Source organism: Rhinopithecus roxellana, chromosome 9 (genome assembly GCF_007565055.1).
Source record: "Rhinopithecus roxellana isolate Shanxi Qingling chromosome 9, ASM756505v1, whole genome shotgun sequence".
Taxonomy (NCBI): Eukaryota; Metazoa; Chordata; class Mammalia; order Primates; family Cercopithecidae; genus Rhinopithecus; species Rhinopithecus roxellana.
The window spans coordinates 126,704,840-126,725,854 of NC_044557.1; the positions used below are offsets into that span (position 1 = coordinate 126,704,840).

At 41.4% G+C, this 21,015-nt stretch overlaps 1 protein-coding gene across 1 annotated transcript in view; it reads right to left on the minus strand.

Moving 5' to 3' along the window:
• Nucleotides 1–2,860: 2,860 nt before the first annotated feature.
• ERI1 (exoribonuclease 1) overlaps nt 2,861–21,015 on the minus strand; it is a 119,609-nt gene continuing 101,454 nt past the window's right edge. Inside the window, exon 7 of the mRNA XM_030937924.1 lies at nt 2,861–3,143. Coding sequence (XP_030793784.1) covers nt 2,934–3,143 — 210 coding nt within the window. The 3' untranslated portion in view covers nt 2,861–2,933. The remainder of the gene's footprint in view (nt 3,144–21,015) is intronic.

The following is a 21,015-nucleotide window of genomic DNA, read 5'->3' on the forward strand; positions in this document are numbered from 1 at the left end:
TCAGTGGTTAATTATACTGAACTTTTTTGTGTGCTTGTTTGCCATATATATATCTTATTTAGTGAAATATATGTATGTCTTTGGCCCATTTTCCAAGTAGACTGGGTTTTTTTTTCACTATTGAGTTTTGACAGATCTTTATATATTCCAGGTACTAGTCTTTTGTCGTACGTATTATTTGAAAATATTTCTCTCAGTCTGCCTTTTCATTCTCCTCACATGGACTTTCTCACAGGAAAGTTTACTTTTTATCAATTTTTTCCTTTATGGGATCACACTTCTGATGTCAAGTATAAGAACTCTTTGCCTAGGCCTACATCTCAAATGTTTTTTCCTTTGTTGTCCTCCAAAAGTCTTATAGTTTTACATTTTAAATTTACAAATATGTTGCATTCTGAGTTAAATTTGATAAGGTGAGAGGTTTGGGTTGTGGTTTCTTTTTTTGCTTATACATGTCCACTTACTTCAGTACCATTTGTTGAAAAGGCTTTCTTTTGCGTCTTTGTCAATAAGCAGTTGGAGATATTTACATACGTTGATTTATGGGTTCTTTCATATTTATATAGGTTAATTTATGGTTTCTCTATTCTGTTTCAATTATGTATATGCCTATCCCTGAACAATACCATACTATCTTGAGTACTGTGGCTATATAGTAAAACCTAATATGAGGTACAGTAATTCCTCACACTGTATTCTTTTTTTACATGGTTTTTTTTTTTTTTTCAAGACAGAGTCTTGCCCTGTCACCCAGGCTGGAGTGCAGTGGTGCAATCTCGGCTCACTGCAAGCTCCGCCTCCTGGGTTCATGCCATTCTCCTGCCTCAGCCTCCCAAGTAGCTGGGGCTACAGGCGCCCGCCACCACACCCAGCTAATTTTTTGTATTTTTAGTAGAAACAGAGTTTCACCATGTTAGTCAGGAGACTGATGGTCTCAATCTCCTGACCTCGTGATCTGCCCGCCTTGCCCTCCCAAAGTGCTGGCATTACAGGCATGAGCCACCACACCCAGCCCCAAGACTTTTTAAATTCTAAAAAATTTTAAAAATTTTCATGTAAACTCTAGAGTAATCTTGTCTCTGTCTACAAAAACTCTTGCTGAGATTTTGATCAAAATTGCATTACATCTGTCGATCAATTTGGGAAGAATTGACTTAAAATGTTAAGTCTTTTAATCCATGAACATGTATGCCTCTCCATTTATCTAGATCTTCTTTAATTTCTTTAATAAGCATTTTGTTATTTTCAGCACAGAAATCCTTCACATAAGTATTTCATTTTATTTGGAGTGACTTGTGTTGTGTTCTAATTTTGGTTTCTGGATGTTCATTTTTACAAATAGAAATGCAATTAATTTTGTGTGCCAATCTTATATCCTGCAGGGTTGCTGGATTCACTTATTAATTCTAGGAGTTTTTATAGATCACTTGAGATTGTCTATGTAGATAATCATTTCATCTGAAAATAGGGGCAGTTTAATTTCTTCCTTTCCAGTCTCTACACTATCCATTTACTTCTCTTGCACTCTTGCAATAGCTAGAATTTCTAGCACCATGTTGAATAAGGGTGGTGAGAGTAGACATCCTTGCCTTGTTTCTAATCTTAGACAGGAAGCAGTCTTTCAACATGAAGCATGATGTTACCTGTAGGCTTTTAATAGCTACTCTTTATCAAGCTAAAGAAGATTTCCTTTATTACTAGTTTGCTGAGAGTTTTTATCATGAGTGGCTGTTGGATTTTGTCAAATGCTTTTTCTGTGTGAATTGATATGACTGTGTGATTTTTTTCTTTCTTTGCAGTGGATTATATGGATTGATTTTTTAATATTGACCTAATAACTTTGCATACTTGAAATAAATTTTGTCATGGTATATAATTCTTTTAATATATTTCTAGATTTGATTTGCTAATATTTTGCCAGGGATTTTTGTGTCTAAGTTGATAAGCCATATTGATCTTATTTTTTTTCTGTATCTGTGTAATACTAGCCTCATAAGATGAAGTGATAAGCATTCCCTCCCCTTTTGTTTTCAGGAAGAAATTGTGTAAAATTATTAAATTTTCTTTAAATGTTCAATGGAATTCACCACTGAAACCTTCTGGGCCTAGAAATTTCCTTTTTGGGAGCTTTTAAATTATAGTTGAATATCTTTATTAGTTACATGACCTAATAAGAAGTATTTTCATTAAATTTTTTTGCACACTTTCTCATACATTTGAGCACTCAATAAATATTTAATCAAGTGGTTTTCTCAGTGGATTTTGCAAAGACTATTTCTAAATTAAATGGGACATCACAGTAGCTAATCATATAAACTAATTCTTAGTAAAATAAAATGCTCTCATCTACTGTGCAAAGTTCTTGTTCTGTTTTTTATAGTTTTTAATAGCTTTGATATTTTAGGCAAGTGAGAACTTGCCTAAGCAAACATTTCATTAACAAACTTTTTTTATGTGTCATGTACTCTGGTATTTTCTACTCTATTCTATATTATTTTTAAAAAATTCTGATTGCAACTCATTAAATTGATTTCAGGACCCACTAACGGGCTACAACCTGCAATTTGAAAAACAATGATTTAAATATTCTCTCATGTCCCTTCTACTTCATATACTTACTACTAAATGTGTCTACTGCTTTTTCCTCTTGACTACAACACAAAGCTTATTGGACACCTACAACACTGTTATTTTGCAGTTTATTTTCAAATCACTTCCAAAGTAGATTTAAGACAGTTTATAATAAATGCAGAGTTATGTTTTTAAGGTAAAAGGGAAAAATGAGAAATGATGGAGAAAGTACTTTTCCACTTTTCAGGAATTAAAATAATTATGGAAAGAAAAGTAAAGTAACAGGAAATACAGGTGTCAAGTCATTTAGTCTAAATTACTTCTCACCATACTTTGTTAAAAGGAGATCAGAATTTCAAAGATCAGAAGTGGCTTGCTGAGAGTGGAATTGTCCAGTCATTGCGGCCCTCCTTCCATGGGACAAAAGAAAGAGGTCTTGGACAAATGTGGGACTCCTGTGGTCTGGAAGTAAAGCTGAGGTCAACAGACCATCTCTCCACCCCCAGAGCCTGAGCCTGGCTTATCCTCCTAGCTGGGAAAGCAGCAGCTGTAAGTGCTGTTTGCTGTTCTTCCTGTAATTACAAGAAAAAGAAAAAGACAAAAGACAAACCTCACTGAGAAAGAGAGGTTTGAACTGTGGCCAGAGAACGGTCTTTCCAGTGTTATCATAGGACACACTTTTCACTCTGTTTTCCCTGTCACTTTGCCATCCTTGTGACATTTCCCTGTCACTTTGCCTATTGTTCAGGATGTGGCCGTGATTCATAGCATGTCATGAGGTCCAAGACAAAAAACTGTAGAACCACAGATGTGAAGAGATCGTGAGGTCCAACCTCCCGATTTTACAGATGCAGACAATGAGGCCCAGAGAGGTTAGAAGACTTGCTGAACATTGAGCAGAGAGTTCATGGCAGAAGCCACCCTACACCTATGACCCTAGCTGTCCTCTCAAGCCTGGATGTCCTGCTCTTCAGCTCTGAGCTTAAAGTAGAACAATTCAGCAGTAGGGTCATTTACCCACCTATCCGGAAGTCATTCCTGCATCCACTTCTGACAGCCTATACATCAGAGGAAGGGCGGGAGAGAGAGTAGGTGAAAGAGAAAAGGGCTTTGCTTCCTCTCCCTTGCTTAACCAGTTCAGAAGTTTACAGCTTTCAGCCATTAGTGAGGTGATGGAACACTGTAGAAAACAGATGTGAGCCCTTACCCAGTGTTATGGTGAATGGTCCAGCTGGGCAAAATCAAACCTTGAGTCACGGGCTAGTAATCACCTACTAATTGCAAGACACTGTGGGTGATTACACAAGCCTGCCATACGGCCTCTTGCTCTCGAGGAGCTTACAATCAATTTGGAAGTGCAAGCAAGTACTCCTTGACCAAGTGACGGGATGTGTGAGCTCATAATAGGTAACCAGTTCTCCTTGACCGTAGAAACACCATTTATTTTCCAGTTGCTAATTTCAACAGAGGGCACAACACAGGATCACGTGATGTCTTGAATTTTATTCCAATGTCATGCTGCCCACTAGGACCAAGATCAGGGCTGTGGGTTTCACAAAGGTGCCACAATTTCACTCATAACTGCACACAGTGGGTGGGTATCTAGAATATGTGGAAGCAGTTACTACAAACGCTCCTATTTCTGGCAGTTATGGTTATTTTGCTCCCATCTGGTGGAGCCTGGAGACCATGTCCCCCCATCAACACGACAGCAGTAATGGCATGAAAGCATTACAAACTGTGCCCCTGTGGGTGAGCACCTGTTTGTATCTCTTAGAGGGGGCTCCACTGGCATTTGAATGGGACAAGACATTGTCATGCAGGACTGCCTTGTGCACTACAGAACATTTATATCCCTGGCTCTTGCTCACCAAATGTCAGTGGGCCCCAGGCATTGTGACAACGCATAACACCCCCACGTTTCCAAATGCCCCTTGTCAGAAAAACCAATGTTCTATTTTCTCATCTTCTTTCATCAGGCATGATGCATGTCTAGACCAGTTGACAAGCATTCTGCTGATTTAGCGACATTAAAGCCAGCACTGATAGCCTTATTCCCGCTGCAAAAACCAAGGCTGACGTGCACTGCAGGATGCACAAGCACCACCCCTCCCACCCTTCTGGCCATGATTACGATCCTGAAACAGACTTAGAGATACTGAAGACCCTTTCATTTCAATGCTGATGTCATCCTGACAGGCTGTCTTATCTGTCTCCTAAGGGGAAACAAAGGAGTAACCTTGGCAGGTAATCTCAATTTAGCCTTTGCTTACTTCTTTTTCTAATTAAGAAACAAAAATTTGGCTTCCTTCCTCTCTTTCCTAATTCAGCCCAAGGGTCACTGAGCAGGCACAAGAAAGGCAGGTGACAGTGGCCTGGGCAAGAGTGATATTGGAGCAAGGTGGCAGAAGCAGCTGGTGGCACTTGACCATGGTAACAATTATGAGCACAGAGTCAGAGCAGGGTGAGAGGCCCCTCACGCAGTCGAGAGAATGGCTACATACAGGGGCCAGCAAATAAACACACCAAGGATGATGCAACCCTAAGATGTCAAGATAGAATTATGGATGTCAAGGCGCATGTGTGTGTATACACACCTTTGTGTGTTTGCATATATGGACGGATACAAATACATCTATTTCCTAATTCTGTCCACTGAGAGGGCCTGGAGAAGCAACACTCCAGTAGCAAAGGGCCTACTTTGCACCTAGATCTTGGCTTCTAAATATCCATGAAAAGGAACTGAGGCTCCTCAAAGAACTGGCTGATGCAGACCTGGAACAGAAAAAGTACCAGATATCCTGGAAGGGCTTTTTGTGAAGAAGTTCTCAAAGAAGGAGAGGCACATGGCAAAAGGATGCAGAATCCAGCTTTGCAGGAAACCGACTGTCAAAATCTGGGTCTACATGAACATCAAAGTAATTAATGAGAGTGAGGTTTGTAACCCACTGAATAATAGAAGAATAGAATGGATGATAACACATTTGTTTGTAAAAATGGGAGATACAAAAGTTCTTCCTTACAATAGAATGCCGATTTATTAATCTAAGGGGAATAATACAATTAGAAAATTACCATTTGGCAAACATCACGGTAATAATTAATTCCAGCAAGAAACAACGAGTTCTAAAACAAGGAAGTAAAAATGGAATGAATCATGGAATCTTTACATAATATTAACTACAAAAGAAAAAAGTAACTTTACAGTGGAGAAATGGGGCAGACACCATCTTAATCAAGTAATCAAAGTTACCATCACCAATGGGGCAAAATGACATCAGGGCTATTTGATAGTGGGCAGTGAGACCACTGCATCACTTCTGTGACATTCTTGTCCAGAATGCATGACCTGGTCTAATCATGAAAAAACAGAGAACAATCCAACTTAAGGATCATTCTATAAAACGTAACCTTCATAAAGGTCAAGGGCATGGAACTCCAAGAAACATCCAGATAGAAAGAGGCTAGATCATGGGATCATTAATTGGACCCACTGGTAGCAAGCACATCATGGGTAAAACTTGAAAGGAGTCTGAATGAAAGGCATACGGGGGCTGGGTATGGTGGCTCATGCCTGTAATCCCAGCACTTTGGGAGGCTGAGATGGGAGGATCACTTGAGGCCAGGAGTTTGAGACCAGCCTGGTCAACATAGCAAGACCCCATCTCTACAAAAGAAAAAAAAATTATAAATTAAAAAAAGGAAAAGAAAGAAAGGCATACAGGAGTTTTTTGTAGTAGTCTTGCAACTTCTCTATAAATTTGAAATTGTTTCAAAATAATCTTTTTAAAGTTGAGACAGATTAATAATTATAGATTACGTCTTATAGATTATAAAGATGATGTAAGTATATGTCAAGTATATTTCAGAGTGCCTCAAAGTGCAGTCTGTAGACAGATGTTGCTCTGCAAATGGTTACCCTGCCACATCAAGAGGAGAAGCTTGCACCATAATGTGTGTCAACCGCCTCACCAAGCACACTGTAGTTTGGCGGACAGGATTTTAGTGCTTGAGTTTCTCCATGAAGAAAGCACTATGTTGATTTACAGCTTGCACCAAACTCCCCGAGCATCAGAGACCCACACTTTGAGTAGCGCTGGTGTAAACGACAATTAATCATGAGTTGAACTTCATAAAGGGGCATGTTAAATTGGAGTATTCTCTCTGGTGAGAGTCACAGTTAAAAAATAGTCATAATCGTATGACCCTCAGGATCCCAGTTCAGAACATACTCATGAAGGCATTTTGGATGAAAAAGATGGACTTGGCATGAACATGACCCAAAATGGACAACAAATCAGCCCAATAACCTCGTGGACCTTTTTGTTCAAGATTATTTCTATCTATCGGCATCTTTACAGTCCTCAGAGGAGGAGAATGCCTCCCACACTCCCTTAGTTCATCGCTGATTCTTCACCAAATGAACACCAGTGAGACTTTTGCAATAGAGAAGAAAAAGTAATTAAGACTCATTAATGTTTAAATGAGTTAGTACAGAGGAAAAACTGTTTCACACAACTTCAGGAAAATATCTCTTCATCCTAAAAGAGATATTTCTTCAAGTGCTGGTGCCCAGCTAACTGGAAAACAAATGTCAGCACATAATTTTTTTTTTTTTTTTTTTAGAGCTGGGGTCTCGCTATGTCACCCAGGCTGGAGTGTAGTGACTATTCACAGGCATGATCATCACACACTACAGTGTTAAACTCTGGGCTTAAGCCATCCTCCTGCCTCAGTCTCCCAAGTAGCTGGGACCACAGGCACATGCCACCATGCCTGGCTTGTACTTGATTTTTTTAAAAGTTCTTGGCCATGTGTTTCTTAACAATTATCTTTGAAAATAATCTTTTTTTTTTTTTTTTTTTTTTTTTTTTTTTTTTGAGATGGAGTCTTACTCTGTCACCCGGGCTGGAGTGCAGTGGCTAGATCTCAGCTCACCGCAAGCTCCGCCTCCCAGGTTTATGCCATTCTCCTGCCTCAGCCTCCTGAGTAGCTGGGAGTATAGGCGTCCGCCACCTTGCCCGGCTAGTTTTTTGTATTTTTTAGTAGAGACGGGGTTTCACCAGTGTTAGCCAGGATGGTCTCGATCTCCTGACCTTGTGATCCGCCCGTCTCGGCCTCACAAAGTGCTGGGATTACAGGCTTGAGCCACTGCACCTGGCCAAAAATAATCTTTGTTGGCATGTTCTTCTCATGCAATTGGAGACAGTTCTTCCTGCTAGTTTCACATTTTACCTTTCTGGTGGCTTCTGTTTGCCCATTCCACACTGACATGAGCATTTTTTCCCCTTTCCTTTTTTTATTTTTATTTTTTTAACTTCCTGTGTTAAGCACCAAACCATACTGCTCTGCTCCTGTTGCCAAGAACTTATGTCACCAGTGTGAATAAGATCACCTGCTCTGTGCGTTGCAGTTCAGAGTGGCAGGGAGTTCAAGATCCAGTGGCTTCGGGGTGGCACTCCAGGCTGGTATACATGGCCTTTGGGACCATCTGAGTCTACCAGCAGGAAGGAAGATTACAGAAATTGGCAGGATCTTCAGTGTCAGCCAACATTATCAGCAACTGCTGCACATTCCGGAAGAACATCAACACCCCTACTTTGACCCACACGAATCGATCGTCCTTGCTGCACCAGCTCTTTTGTAGCACCTGGAAGTGCTGCCAAACAAGGGGCTGACTGCCCGGGGTTGGCTGTTCCAGCCAGCATTGTTTGTCCTGGGTCTCCAGAAACTGTCTCATCAGCACTAAATCTGCAAATACGAGTAACATACAGCTGGACAGAGCCCTGGAGGGGGCAGAGAGTTTTCAGGGATTCCCCAGAAGTGCTGAAAAATGGATCGTCTTGCTGCAGGTGTGGCAGCTGCCAAGGCAGTCAGAGCCCTTGGGATAGAGCCACATCGGAGGTACCTTTTTCATTTTCACACTTTAAAAAAGCATGATGTTTCTTGATGTAGGTTCTCCATCATGTGGCTTCTGCCTATTCCCATAGCACATCCCCTGCTGACCACTGCCACACACTGTAGACGCCCACCAGTGCCAAGTTACTCCACGGGCCCCACACACCGCATGCTGTTTCCCACCTCCATGCTCTGCTCATAAAATTCCTTCTGCCCTGTTGACTAGAGGCAGTGCCCAGCATGGAGTAGCCACCAGGCATGATTATGGAACTGAGCTGATGAAACTTCAGGTCCCTTCTCTTCATGTGGAGTCTCGCTCTGTCTCCCAGGCTGGAGTGCAGTAGCCTGATCTCGACTCACTTGTCTCCCAAGTTCAAGCAATTCTCCTGCCTCAGCCTCCCGAGTAGCTGGGACTACCGGCATGTGCCACCACACCCGGCTAATTTTTTTGTATTGTTTTTAGTAGAGACGGAGTTCACCATGTTGGTCAGGCTGGTCTCAAACTCCTGACCTCTAGTGATCTACCCGCCTTGGCCTCCCAAACTACTGGGATTACAGGCGTGAGCCACCACACCAGGCCTGCCCACTCTTGAAGGCTTCTCCTTGGTCCATTTCCTATAGACGTGAGATCTGACCTGTCTCAGCATAGGCTAAGTCCTATCCCAGAGTCATAGATGCTGATCAGAATTGTAAGCTGGAGAAAATAACAATTTGCTTTAGATTAACCAACAACATGAATATAGCTTCTAGAAATATCTCAGATAATGAATGAGATTGCCTCATTCAAATTACAAAAATATCCAGGGTGTGATAATATCTGTTTCTGTTAACATAATGGTCCTTAGTTGCTATGGTAATCTTCTCCATTGACCCGACTCTAGCGGATGAGGTTATCAAGGCCCTATCACTTCCCAGCATCAAAGCAATCTTCTAATCTGCCCTGCAAACTAGGGCACTTTTGAAGGTCAGAAGGATTGCTATTTATAACACACCAATGCGACAGGTATAAATAAGACAGTTCCTGGCAAATTGAGATACATGGCGACATTTCCTATCAGACTTTGAAGTATCTCACATAAATAGATCCTCAACAAGTGTTTGCTGGATGAACATATTTGTTTTTTCCTCCCTTGTTGTAATTTAAGTTTCTGAAGAACAGAGGTGGCCGGGTGTGGTGGCTCACGCCTGTAATCCCAGCACTTTGAGAGGCCGAGGCGGGTCAATTACCTGAGGTCAAGAGATTGAGACCATCCTGGCTAACAGGGTGAAACCCCATCTCTACTAAAAATACAAAAAATTAGCTGGGCGTGGTGGTGGGCGCCTGTAATCCCAGCTACTCAGGAGGCTGAGGCAGGAGAATCGCTTGAACCCAGGAGGCAGAGGTTGCAGTGAGCTGAGATTGCGCCACTGCACTCCAGCCTGGGCAACAAGACCGAAACTCTGTCTCAAAAAAAAAAAGAAAAAAAAAAAAAGAACAGAGGCAGTGTCTGATGTTTCTTCTAGATTACTCATAACAATGGATATATCATAGCCACTCAAAAATATCTGTTAACTGTCTTATGATGAGATGTTCTTTCCAAGTGAAAATTCTCTATGGGTAACTGGAAATACAAGAATAGAACTTTGCTGAGAAGTTAAAGCTAGAATATTTGGGTAGGTCTTTAGAGAGGATATAGGGTTAGTTGGGAATAGAAACCCTCCTAAGATACTATAGATACCTAAGAAAAATCAGTGAAAAGACCTGAAATCTATCCATAGGAGGATGAGAGCCTTCTATTGTTTGCTGAGCTAGAGCAAGATAGAAGTTCATGAGCTTTTACTAATCATTGTATTTTATAGTGTGGGAAGGGGGAAGAGAAGACTAATAAAACGGCTAATTTTAGGTAATACCAGCCTTTGGCAATAATACTTGAATGCAATAGAATAAAAAGACAGCTGGGTGCAGTGGCTCACGCCTGTAATCCCAGCACTTTAGGAGGCCAAGACAGGCAGATTGTTCAATCCCAGGTGTTTGAGACCAGCCTGGGCAACATGGTGAAACTCTGTCTCTACAAAAAAAATTTTAAAAATTACCTGGGCATGTTGGTGCATGCCTGTGGTCCCTCCCAACTACTCGGGAGGCTGAGATGGGAGGATCACTTGAGCCTGGGAGGTCAAGGCTGCAGTGAGCCCAGATCATGCCACTGCACTCCAGCCTGGGCGACAGAGCGAGATCCTGTCTCAAAAATTAAAAAATAAAAAAGAACAAAAAAGAATAGAAAGATAGACTCTTACATAGTTGACTCAGGAAAGAACTGTGGAGCACCAGTGACTCCTACTGCCTCATTTTATGGATAAGAGAATTAAGGCCCAGGGAAGTTAAATGACATCCAGTTACCTGCTCCCCTTCTGGAAAATTCTTGCTGTGAGAATTTGACATTTGATTAGCCATTGGTGAGACTTTAGAAGTTCTGGGGAAACGTCAGTCTTCATTCCAAGGCATGGCTGTAGTTTTGCCCCTTTAGATTAGAAAGTGGAAACTTTTGAAGTTTTGCCAAGCTAAGGGCCTTCTTCTATTTGTTTGGTGACTCTAACTCCCATGAGGTCTAGGTTAGCAAATGTGGATCTATTCTCACAAGCAGCAGGAGAAGTGGAAAGAGGGAGATGGCAAATGGAAGTCATAAGCAAAAGTGATGCCACCTGGCCTTCCCATGTGTGAAAATCCAGCCCTCGCCATCACTGGCCCACGGCGTGTAAGATGCTGACGTGATTTAGACATCCCCAGAACCAACTGGAGAGGTCGGTCTCAGAGTAAATTGAGGGCATAAATTTATGACAAACCAGAAAGCTCCATTTTAAGTCCTGTTATAGATTCAGCAGTGGCCAGAAATGTCACTTTTGCAAGGTCACTTTATTTTTGCAAAGGTCTCCTAGTATTTCAAGAATTCTTATTGTCACAAAATTATGGGAAGTAACACCTTGGACATTTGCACTTGGACCACTGCAAGGTTAAATTCCTTCCCCAAAGTTACGCAGTGAGCCTAAAGGAAAGCATATTTTATACCCATAACCTCATCCTAAAGCCATTTCTGAGAGGATGAGGAAGGTGAATTCTTCCATTGGCTATGCCCCAAGCTGTCATTCTCAAAAGGACTGCTGTAACACACTGAGTCTGCCCCATGCCTCTTCCTACGTTACTTTTTTTTTTCCCAAGCAGGATGATTTTTCCAGCACAATTATTTAAATAAAAATAATACAGGCCAGGTGTAGTGGCTCACACCTGTAATCCCAGCACTTTGGGAGGCCGAGGCGGGTGGGTCACTTGAGGTCAGGAGTACGAGACCAGCCTGGCCAAGATGGTGAAACCCCGTCTCTACTAAAAATACAAAAATTAGCCGGGCGCAGTGGTGGGTGCCTGTAATCCCAGCTACTCGGGTGGCTGAGGCAGGAGAATCACTCAAACCCGGGAGGCAGAGGTTGCAGTGAGCCGAGATCGCGCCACTGCACTCTAGCCTGGGTGACAGAGTGAGACTCTGTCTCAGTAATAGTAATAATAATAGTAATAATAATAAGACAAGGTGGAGATGAGGGAGGGGAGGTGTGAACCCCTAGAGATTCCAGAAACTGACAAGTTTCTTGTGCCAGGAAGGCACTAGCAAGAGCCTTAGTTTAATTTACTTAATGAAGACTTACGGATTGATGAATTCTTGGGAGAAGAGGCCCTGTGTCCAGTCTACCGTGCTGTTAATATAGGGCTAGGCGTGGTACTGAAGCGGCGTCATGGAAACTGAGTTCTGCAAGGGAGTCGTAAATGGAAACAACCTTTTCCGCCCACCTTGGACAGATTAGGCAGGGAGATAATTTTGGTAGGTGGGAAAGATAAGCCGCCCGACTCCAGAGCACAGGCTCCCAAGATGGATGACTATCATACCCTTGAGTTTTCTCCCTTTGTAGGAATCAAGAAACCCTTATGATTGGAAAAAAAAATAAAAAGTGACTCAGCCAGGATTAAGGCACTCCTAAGGAATGGCAGGCCAGCAGCATGGACTGAAACATGATAGATCTGGGGGAAGCGGGGTTAGATGGAGTCAGAGATCTGGAGAACACCACATTAAGAACCAGAGATCCTGGCTTTATGGAGTTTCATTATTGGAAAATATCTGGGAATTAAAGATATCAGTGATACCATGGATACTCTAAGATTCATGGTCCACAAGCAAAATTTTGCTGAGAGATTTATTGCTGGTTCCTGGCCACCAGGAACTAACCATAGAATTAGACTAAGTAATTTCAGGAAGAGATCTCAGTTCATTCTGACTTACTGAGGAGCAAGTAGAGGTAAAGACAGGGACAGTGAATTGCCCAAGATCACACGGGGTTAGCAACAACAGGGACCCACAGTCCGATCTCATGACTCAGATAAAAGCAGATCTTCCACATCCACAGGACTCCCTCCCTCTGGAGCCCCGCAGACTGCAGGGGTCTCTTGGATGTGGATATTCCCCCTACGCAAGGGAATCAGAAGGGTAAATACTCAGGATGTGTATTTACATGACCATGAACCATGCTACTTTTTGTCTATGGGGAAGAAGGAATAAAACCTGTATCTACCCCATTCTTATAAGAAAAGGGGCCTTCAAGTCAGGCAGAGGTAGATTTTAGTCCTGCTTCCAAACACACTCAGCTGTGTGACTGAGAGACAACTCACTCCATCCCTTTAGGTCTCTCATTGATTTGCAAAATGAGAACCATACTTGCCCCTAATGTAAAGGTTTGGGGGAAGGCCAAATGAGATAATGTATACGGAACATTTAGCACTGGGCCTTGCAAAGAATCTATAAGCAATTATTATTACAGTTGACCCTTGAATAATGTGAAAGTTAGGGATGCTGACCCCTGCCATGCAGCCAAAAATCTGCATATAACTTTTGACTTCTCAAAAACTGAACTACTGATAGCTGACTTTTGACTGGAAACCTTGCCAATAATATAAACAGTCAATTAGCATATATTTGTATATGTATTATATACTATATTCTTATAATAAAGTAAGCTAGGGAAAAGAAAATGTTATTAAGAAAATCATCAGGAGAAGAAAATACATTGACAACACTCTACTGTATGTACTGATACCATAAGTTTCCATTGCCTGTTCACAAGATGAATAATCTGTCTGAAATGGTGGCAACCACAGCTGCAGAGCTCAATCTATGGTACATATCAAGCAAGTCAACTTTTTCTTGTTATGTCATGACTTTTCTCTGTTTCTTGGGAACATTTGCAGTGTCACTAGGGGCACTCAATATGGATCTCATGATATTATTCAAGGTTTATGGTATTACACTAAAAAGAGTGAGAAAGGTTGAAACATTGCAAGCATTACCAAAATGTGACACAGAGACACAAAGTGAGCATGTGCATTTGGAGAAATGGTGACGATAGTCTTGTTTGATGCAGGATTGCCCACAAACTTTCATTTTGTAGAAAATTCAGTATCCACAAAGCGCAATAAAACAAGGTATGCTTATATTGGGAAGCTCTGTTATTTGGTCCATACACATACATAACTGTTATGTCTTCCTGATAAGTTGATACTTTTATCATTATGAAATGTCCCTCCTTATCTCTGGTAATAATTTTAGTTTCATAGTCAACTGCATCTGATATTATTGCCACCCAGTCTTCTCATGTTTATTGTTTGTATGGTATATCTTTCTTTTTCTATTCTATCCTTTTACTTTACCTTTACTTTCAATCTACTGTTTTTATATTTACAGTGTAACTCTTATAGGCAGTGTTCATTCAGGTCTACCTTTTTTATCCATTAAGACCATCTCTGCCTTTTAATTGGAATGCATAGTCTATTAATATTTAATATAATTATTGTTGTGGTTGGATTTAAGCCTACTATTTTCTATTTGTTTTCTGTTGGTCTTATCTGTGTTTTGTTCCTCTGTTCCTCCTTTCTTACATTTTTTTGAGTTAATTGTACATTTTAGAATTTTATTTTAATGTATCCATTGGCTTATTTATGACTATTTGCATTAGTTTTTAGTGATTATTCTAGGGATTAATATATACACCCTTAACTTTCTTATTTACTTAGGGCTACTTTTGCACCACTTTACATGAAATATATAAATCTTGCACTTGTACAGGTCCCTTTATTCTTTTTGATATAGTTTTCATGTATCTAGATACATTTTACCAATATCCATATACATCTATATACATCAGAAACAATGTCTTAATTTTTGCTTTAAATAGTTATGTGTATTTTAAAGAAATTAAAGGGGAACAGTCTTTCATGTTCACCCAAATACTTAACATTTCTTATGCTCTTCATTCCGCCTTGAAATTCCAAGTTGCTATATACTATGGTCTGAATGTTTGTGTCTCTCTAAGATTCATATGTTGAAAAAACCCTAAGGTGATGGTATTAGGAAGTGGGACCTTTGGGAGGTGATTAGGCCATGAGGATGGGACCCTCACAAATAGGATTAGTGCCTTTATAAAAGAGGCCCGAGGAAGCTCAGTTGCCTCTTTCACCATGTGAAGATATAACAAGAAGACATCATCTGTCAAGCAGAAAGTGGGCCCTCGCCAGACACCAAATCTGCTGACACTTTGAGCTTCCCAGCCCCCAGAATTGTAAGAAATAAATTTCTGCTTACAAGCTACCCAGTTTATGTTATTTTGCTGTACCGGCCTCAATGGGTTAAGATGTTATATGATAACTTTTCCATTATTCTAAAGAACTTATATTGTAGTATTTATCAGAGTTTAGTTCTGCCAGTAATTAATTATCTTAGATTCTGTGTATCTGAAAAATGTCTTCATTTCACTTTCATTCTTGAGGAATATTTTTACTGGATATAGATATTCCGGGTTGAGAGTATTTTTCTTTTATACTTTAAAGATGTTACTCCACTGTCATCTTCTGTCTGTTTCTGCACAGAAATCAGTGATAATTGACATTGTTGCTCTCCACTGTAAACTATGTTTTCTTTAGCTACTTTCAAGATTTTCCTTTTGCCTTTGGTTATTAGTAATTTGACGGTTACTTAATTGATAAATGTTGTGTATGTTCTGATTGTTCCACTGACCAGCCATCCCCCAGTCTCCCTCCCTCTCCTCAGTCCTCCCTATTCCCTGAGACATAACGATATTGAAATTAGGCCAATTAACAAAATTGTTATTGTTAACAACTTCAATTACGATATTGAAATTAGGCAATTAATAATATTACAATGATTTCTAAGTGTTCATGTGAAAGGAAGAGTCACACACCTCTCACTTTAAATCAAAAGATAGAAATGATTAAGCTTAGTGAGGAAGCCATGTTGAAAGCTGACATAAGGCCTAAAGCTAGGCCTCTTGCTCCAGTTAGCCAAGTTGTGAATGCAGAGGCAAGGTTCCTGAAGAAAATTGAAAGTGCTACTCCAGGGAACACATGAATGATAAGAAAGTGAAAGAGCCTTATTGCTGATATGGAGAAATTTTTAGTGGTCTGGTTAGAAGATGAAACCAACTACAACATTCTCTTAAGCCAAAACCTAACCCACAGCAAGGCCCTAACTCTCCTCAATTCTGTGAAGGCTGAGAAAGGTAGGGGAGCTACAGAAGAAAAGTTGGAAGCTACCAGGGGGTAGTTCATGAGGTTTAAGAAAATAAGCCATCTCCATAACACAGAAGTGTAAGAGGAAGCAGCAAGTTTCGACACAGAAGTTACAGAGAGTTATCCAGAAGATCTAGCTAACATAATTGATGAAGGTTGCTACAGTCAACAACCGGTTTTTGATGTAGAAGACATAGCTTTTCCTTGGAAGAAGATGCCATCTAGAACTTCCATAGCTAGAGAGGAGACATCAATGCCTGGCTTCATAGGAGGGGCTGACTCTCTTATGAGGGGCTAATCCAGCTGGTAAATTTTAGTTGAAGCCAATGCTCATTGACCATTCTTAAAATGCTACGGTCCTTAAGAACTACACGAAACCTACTCTGCCTGGGCTCTATAAAGAGAACAAAGAAACCCAGAAGATAGCACATCTGTTTACAGAATAGTTTACTGAATATTTCAAGCCCATTATTGAGAACCATTGCTCCAGAAAAAAAGTTTTCTTCCAAAATCGGACTGCTCATTGACAATGCACCTAGTGACCCGGGAGCAGTGACGGGGATGCACAGGAGATTAATGCCATTTCATTCCTGCTAACACAGTATCCATGCTGCAGCCCATGAATCAAGGAGTAATTTCAGATTTCAAGTCTTATTTAAGAGACATATTTTGTAAGGCTGTAGCTGCCGTAGATACTGATTCCTGTGATGGAGCTGGGCTAAGTAAATTAAGAACCTTCTGGAAAAGATTTGCCATTCAAGATGCCATTATGTGGTCTTGTGTGTCATTGGAGGAGGTCAAAAAACATTTTTAATTTTTTGTTTTTTTGTAAATATTTTTGGAGACAGGGTATCACTCTGTCACCAGGCTGCAGTGAAGTGGCACAATCATAGCTCACTGCAGCCTCGAACTCCTGACTCCTGGCCTCAAATAATCTCATCTCAGTTCCCCAAGTAGCTGGGCCTACAGGCATGCATCCAAAATAGTCACATTAATGGGGATTTGGAAGAAGTTGATTCCAGCCATCATGGATGACTTTGAGAGGGTCAGGACTTTGGTGGAGGAAGTCAATGCAGAGGTGGTGGGAATAGCAAGAGAACTCGAATTGGAAGTGGAGCCTGAAGATATAACTGAAGTGCTGCAATCTCATGATAAAACTTCAACAAATGAGGAGTTGCTTCTTATGGATGAGCAACTGAAAGTGGTTTATTGAAATGGAATCTACTCCTGTTGAAGATGCCGTGAACATTCCTGAAACAACAACGAAGGATTTAGAATATTACCTAAGCCTAGTTGACACAGCAGCGGCAGGATTTGAGAGGACTGACTCTCATTTCGAAAGAGGTTCTACCATGGGTAAAATGCTATTAAACAGCAACACAAGCTACAGAGAAATCTTTTGTGAAAGCAAGAGTCAATCAACGCAGCAAATATCACTATTGTCTTATTTTCATAAATAGCCACAGCCACTCCAATCTTCAGCAACCACCACCTTGCTAAGTTAGCAGCCATCCACATTGAGGCAAGACTCTTCACCAGCAAAAAGATTATGACTTGCTAAAGGCTTGGATAATTGTTAGCAATTTTTTAGCAATAAAGTATTTTTATTTTTATTTATTTATTTTTTGAGACGGAGTCCCACTCTGTCACCCAGGCTAGAGTGCAGTGGCGTAATCTCAGCTTACTGCAACCTCTGCCTCACAGGTTCAAGCAATTCTCTCGCCTGAGGCTCTTGAGGAGCTGGGATTACAGGCACCCGCCACCACACCCTACTAATTTTTGTATTTTTAGTAGACATGGGGTTTCGCCATGTTGGTCAGGCTGGTCTCGAACTCCTGACCTCAAGTGACCCACCCGCCTTGGCCTCCCGAAGTGCTGGGATTACAGGCATGAGCCACCACACCCAGCCTGAAGTATTTTTAAATTAAGATGATAAGCACATCTTTTTTTAGACGAGTGCTATTGAACACTTAATAGACTTTAGTATAAAGATAACCTTTGTTTTTTTTTTTTGAGACGAAGTCTCACTCTGTCTTACAGGCTAGAGTGCAGTGGTGCGATCTCAGCTCACTGCAAGCTCCTCCTCCTGGGTTCACGGCATTCTCCTGCCTCAGCCTGCCGAGTAGCTGGGACTACAGGTCCTGCCACCACGCCTGGCCAGGATGGTCTCGATCTCCTGACCTCGTGATCTGCCCACCTTGGCCTCCCAAAGATAACTTTTATGTGCACTAGGAAACCAAAATATTCAGGGGATTTGCTTTATTGCAATACTTGCTTTATTTATTTATTTTTATTTTTTATTTTTAGATGGAGTCTTACTCTGTCACGCAGACTGGAGTGCAGTGGTGTCATCTTGGCTCATTGCAACCTCTACTTCCCAGGTTCAAGGGATTCTCCTGCCTTAGCATTCCAAGTAACTGGGATTACAGGCGCCCACCACTGTGCCCGGCTGATTTTTGTATTTTTAGTAGAGACAGGGTTGCACCATTTTGGCCAGGCTGGCCTCGAACTCCTGACCTCAAATGATCTGCCCACCTCAGCCTCCCAGAGTGCTGGGATTACAGGTGTGAGCCACCGTGCCCAGCCTATACTTACTTTATTGCAGTGGTCTGGAACTGAACCTGCAATATCTCCAAGGTATGTCTGTACATAACATCAGAAAGTTGTATGGGACATTTAATGATTCTACGTGGGAGAGAAGGTGATAGGAAGTAAACTGCCAGTGGAGGGCGAATGGAGGTACTGGGTTCAGGTAAGCACTTGTGTGGCATTTCACGTTCCCCAACAGTGGAACGTCTGGCTTATTCCTCTGACCTTTATGAACAAGGCATTCCTATGTCCTTAGACGTTCTTTAGTATGACTTCTACAACAACCTGGGCATCCTATGGAAGGGCTTCACCAGAGCAGGTGAGTGACCTTATGTATGATAACCAACAGTGCTATGAATTTGGGCTCAACAGACTTTCTTGAGATCTTTGAGAACTTGCCCTTGCCTGCCATTGTGCCACATGCTATGAATCTTCTGCCTTCGAATAGCTTAAAATATATTTGGGGAGATAAGTCAGAAAGACATAAAAACAATTCCTAACACTATAAGGCACCACTGAAGCTTCAAAGAATCCATTCAGATACAAAGTCAGCAGGGAAAGAGAGCATTGAAGAATGGTAGGATTTAGAAAGGAATGCGGTTCGGGACTCCTGGAGTGGGTGTGCTGTGAGCAAAAGAAGACAATAATCTTGATGATCTTGGCTTCTCAGGAAACAGAGATCATGGGACACTGGCTGGAGGGCAGCTTCATAGAATCACCCCGCCCTTCTGATGAAAGAAGCAGATGAAGACCTAAGATTATTGTTGGCTTCCTCTTTTGCCATTCATAAAACAATATACATGTTCGAATAGAAGGTTTGCAAACAATGATCGGGACTGTTGGCCAGATGTACCGTACAGGGGGTGGGAGAAAAACAGCAATCCCTCCTAGCCCCATGCAGGGAATGTATTATTTTATGCCAAGTAGAGCCCCCAAAATAGTGTAAAAAGCCAAGATCTCTGCTGTTGGTGTGATGAATTTCCCAGGCAGGGGAGAGCAGAGGGGCTCTTTCCTTCTCTCTAAAACAAAGGAGAATGGTTCGGGCCCAAGCAGTAGCAAGCAGGGGATAAATATTTATTGGCAATTTAAGGAAACAAGGGATGATGTTGCTCTGTCCCACCCAATGGAGTTGCTTCTCTTAACTTGATGTTCTCTCAGTACTTTGTACACAGTTTCTACCTCCCTATGAGGCACTTGTGTCTCTGACATCTTGGGATTTTTATTCTCATTCTTTTGGATACCGGTGTCTCACCACCATATGATTATAAGTACCCTAGAGGCAGGATCTACTTCCTCTTCCCCTTCAAGTGCCCCTGAGGCTCAGGATACTGCAATGCAATGAGCAAGTGTACAGTTCATGTGCCTGTATAGTTAATCAAATGAATCTGGACAGAGCTGCTTTTTCTGCAGCTTTTACTAGCCAGACCGCCACGTGTAGGCTAACTGGGAACAGGCTGAGATAACCAAGTGTCCCACAGGAACTCTGGAAGAAGAGGCCACTGATAACCTGGCCCTGCTGTGTTGTTCCGTGTCGATGACTCTGAGAGCACAACAGATTTCTCCTATCTCACTATAGAAATTCCACGGTGCCAGAGAGGAGGCCTTGGCTTGAGCCAGAGCTAGCTTTGTAAAAAGTATATAGTGGGACACAGAGGATATTTTGTTAAAAAAGAGAATACCATAGAAGGGGCAGAACTAAGCAAAAACGCTACCCCTTCACTCTAAAGAACATTTTTCTAATCCATCATTTGAATGCAAAAGCTACAAATAGTTTGTTGAGTATATCTACAAAGCCCAAAGGTAGGGGCTGGCACAGGAAACTGCTGAAAGCTTGAAGTTTAACTTTGAAGAATGAGTAGGATTGGATTTCCAGGCCTGGCAATGTGAGCAACTAAGAAGGTTTCCACAAAAATGTTTTTAAATGCACAGATGAGCTCTCAAGAAAGAAAATTACATTTGTTTCCAAAAATGCAGAGAGAAGTTTAAAACAAAGAGCCCAGAAAAAACATGAGTGACATTGTAACTTCTGTAGGGCAGAGGATGGAAGAATGAGCATTATAAAACATGTGACCCGGGGTGGTGCTTCTCAAACTGTAATGTACACAGGAATCATCTGTGAATCTTGCTAAGATAAAAATTCTGATTCTGCAGTGGGGACTAAGAGTCTGTATTCCGACAGCCCACAACATGCTGCTTCTGTGGCTGCTGGTTCAGGGACCACACTAGGGATCTAGGTAGCATTGCGTCTTAAAGCCAACATTGAGACTACATGTTAACCTCAGCAAGGTTTTGAGCCTGATAAAACCATGGAGCTGGCAACTGAAATTCCTGCATTAAGCTGGAACCCTGCTAGAGCTGCC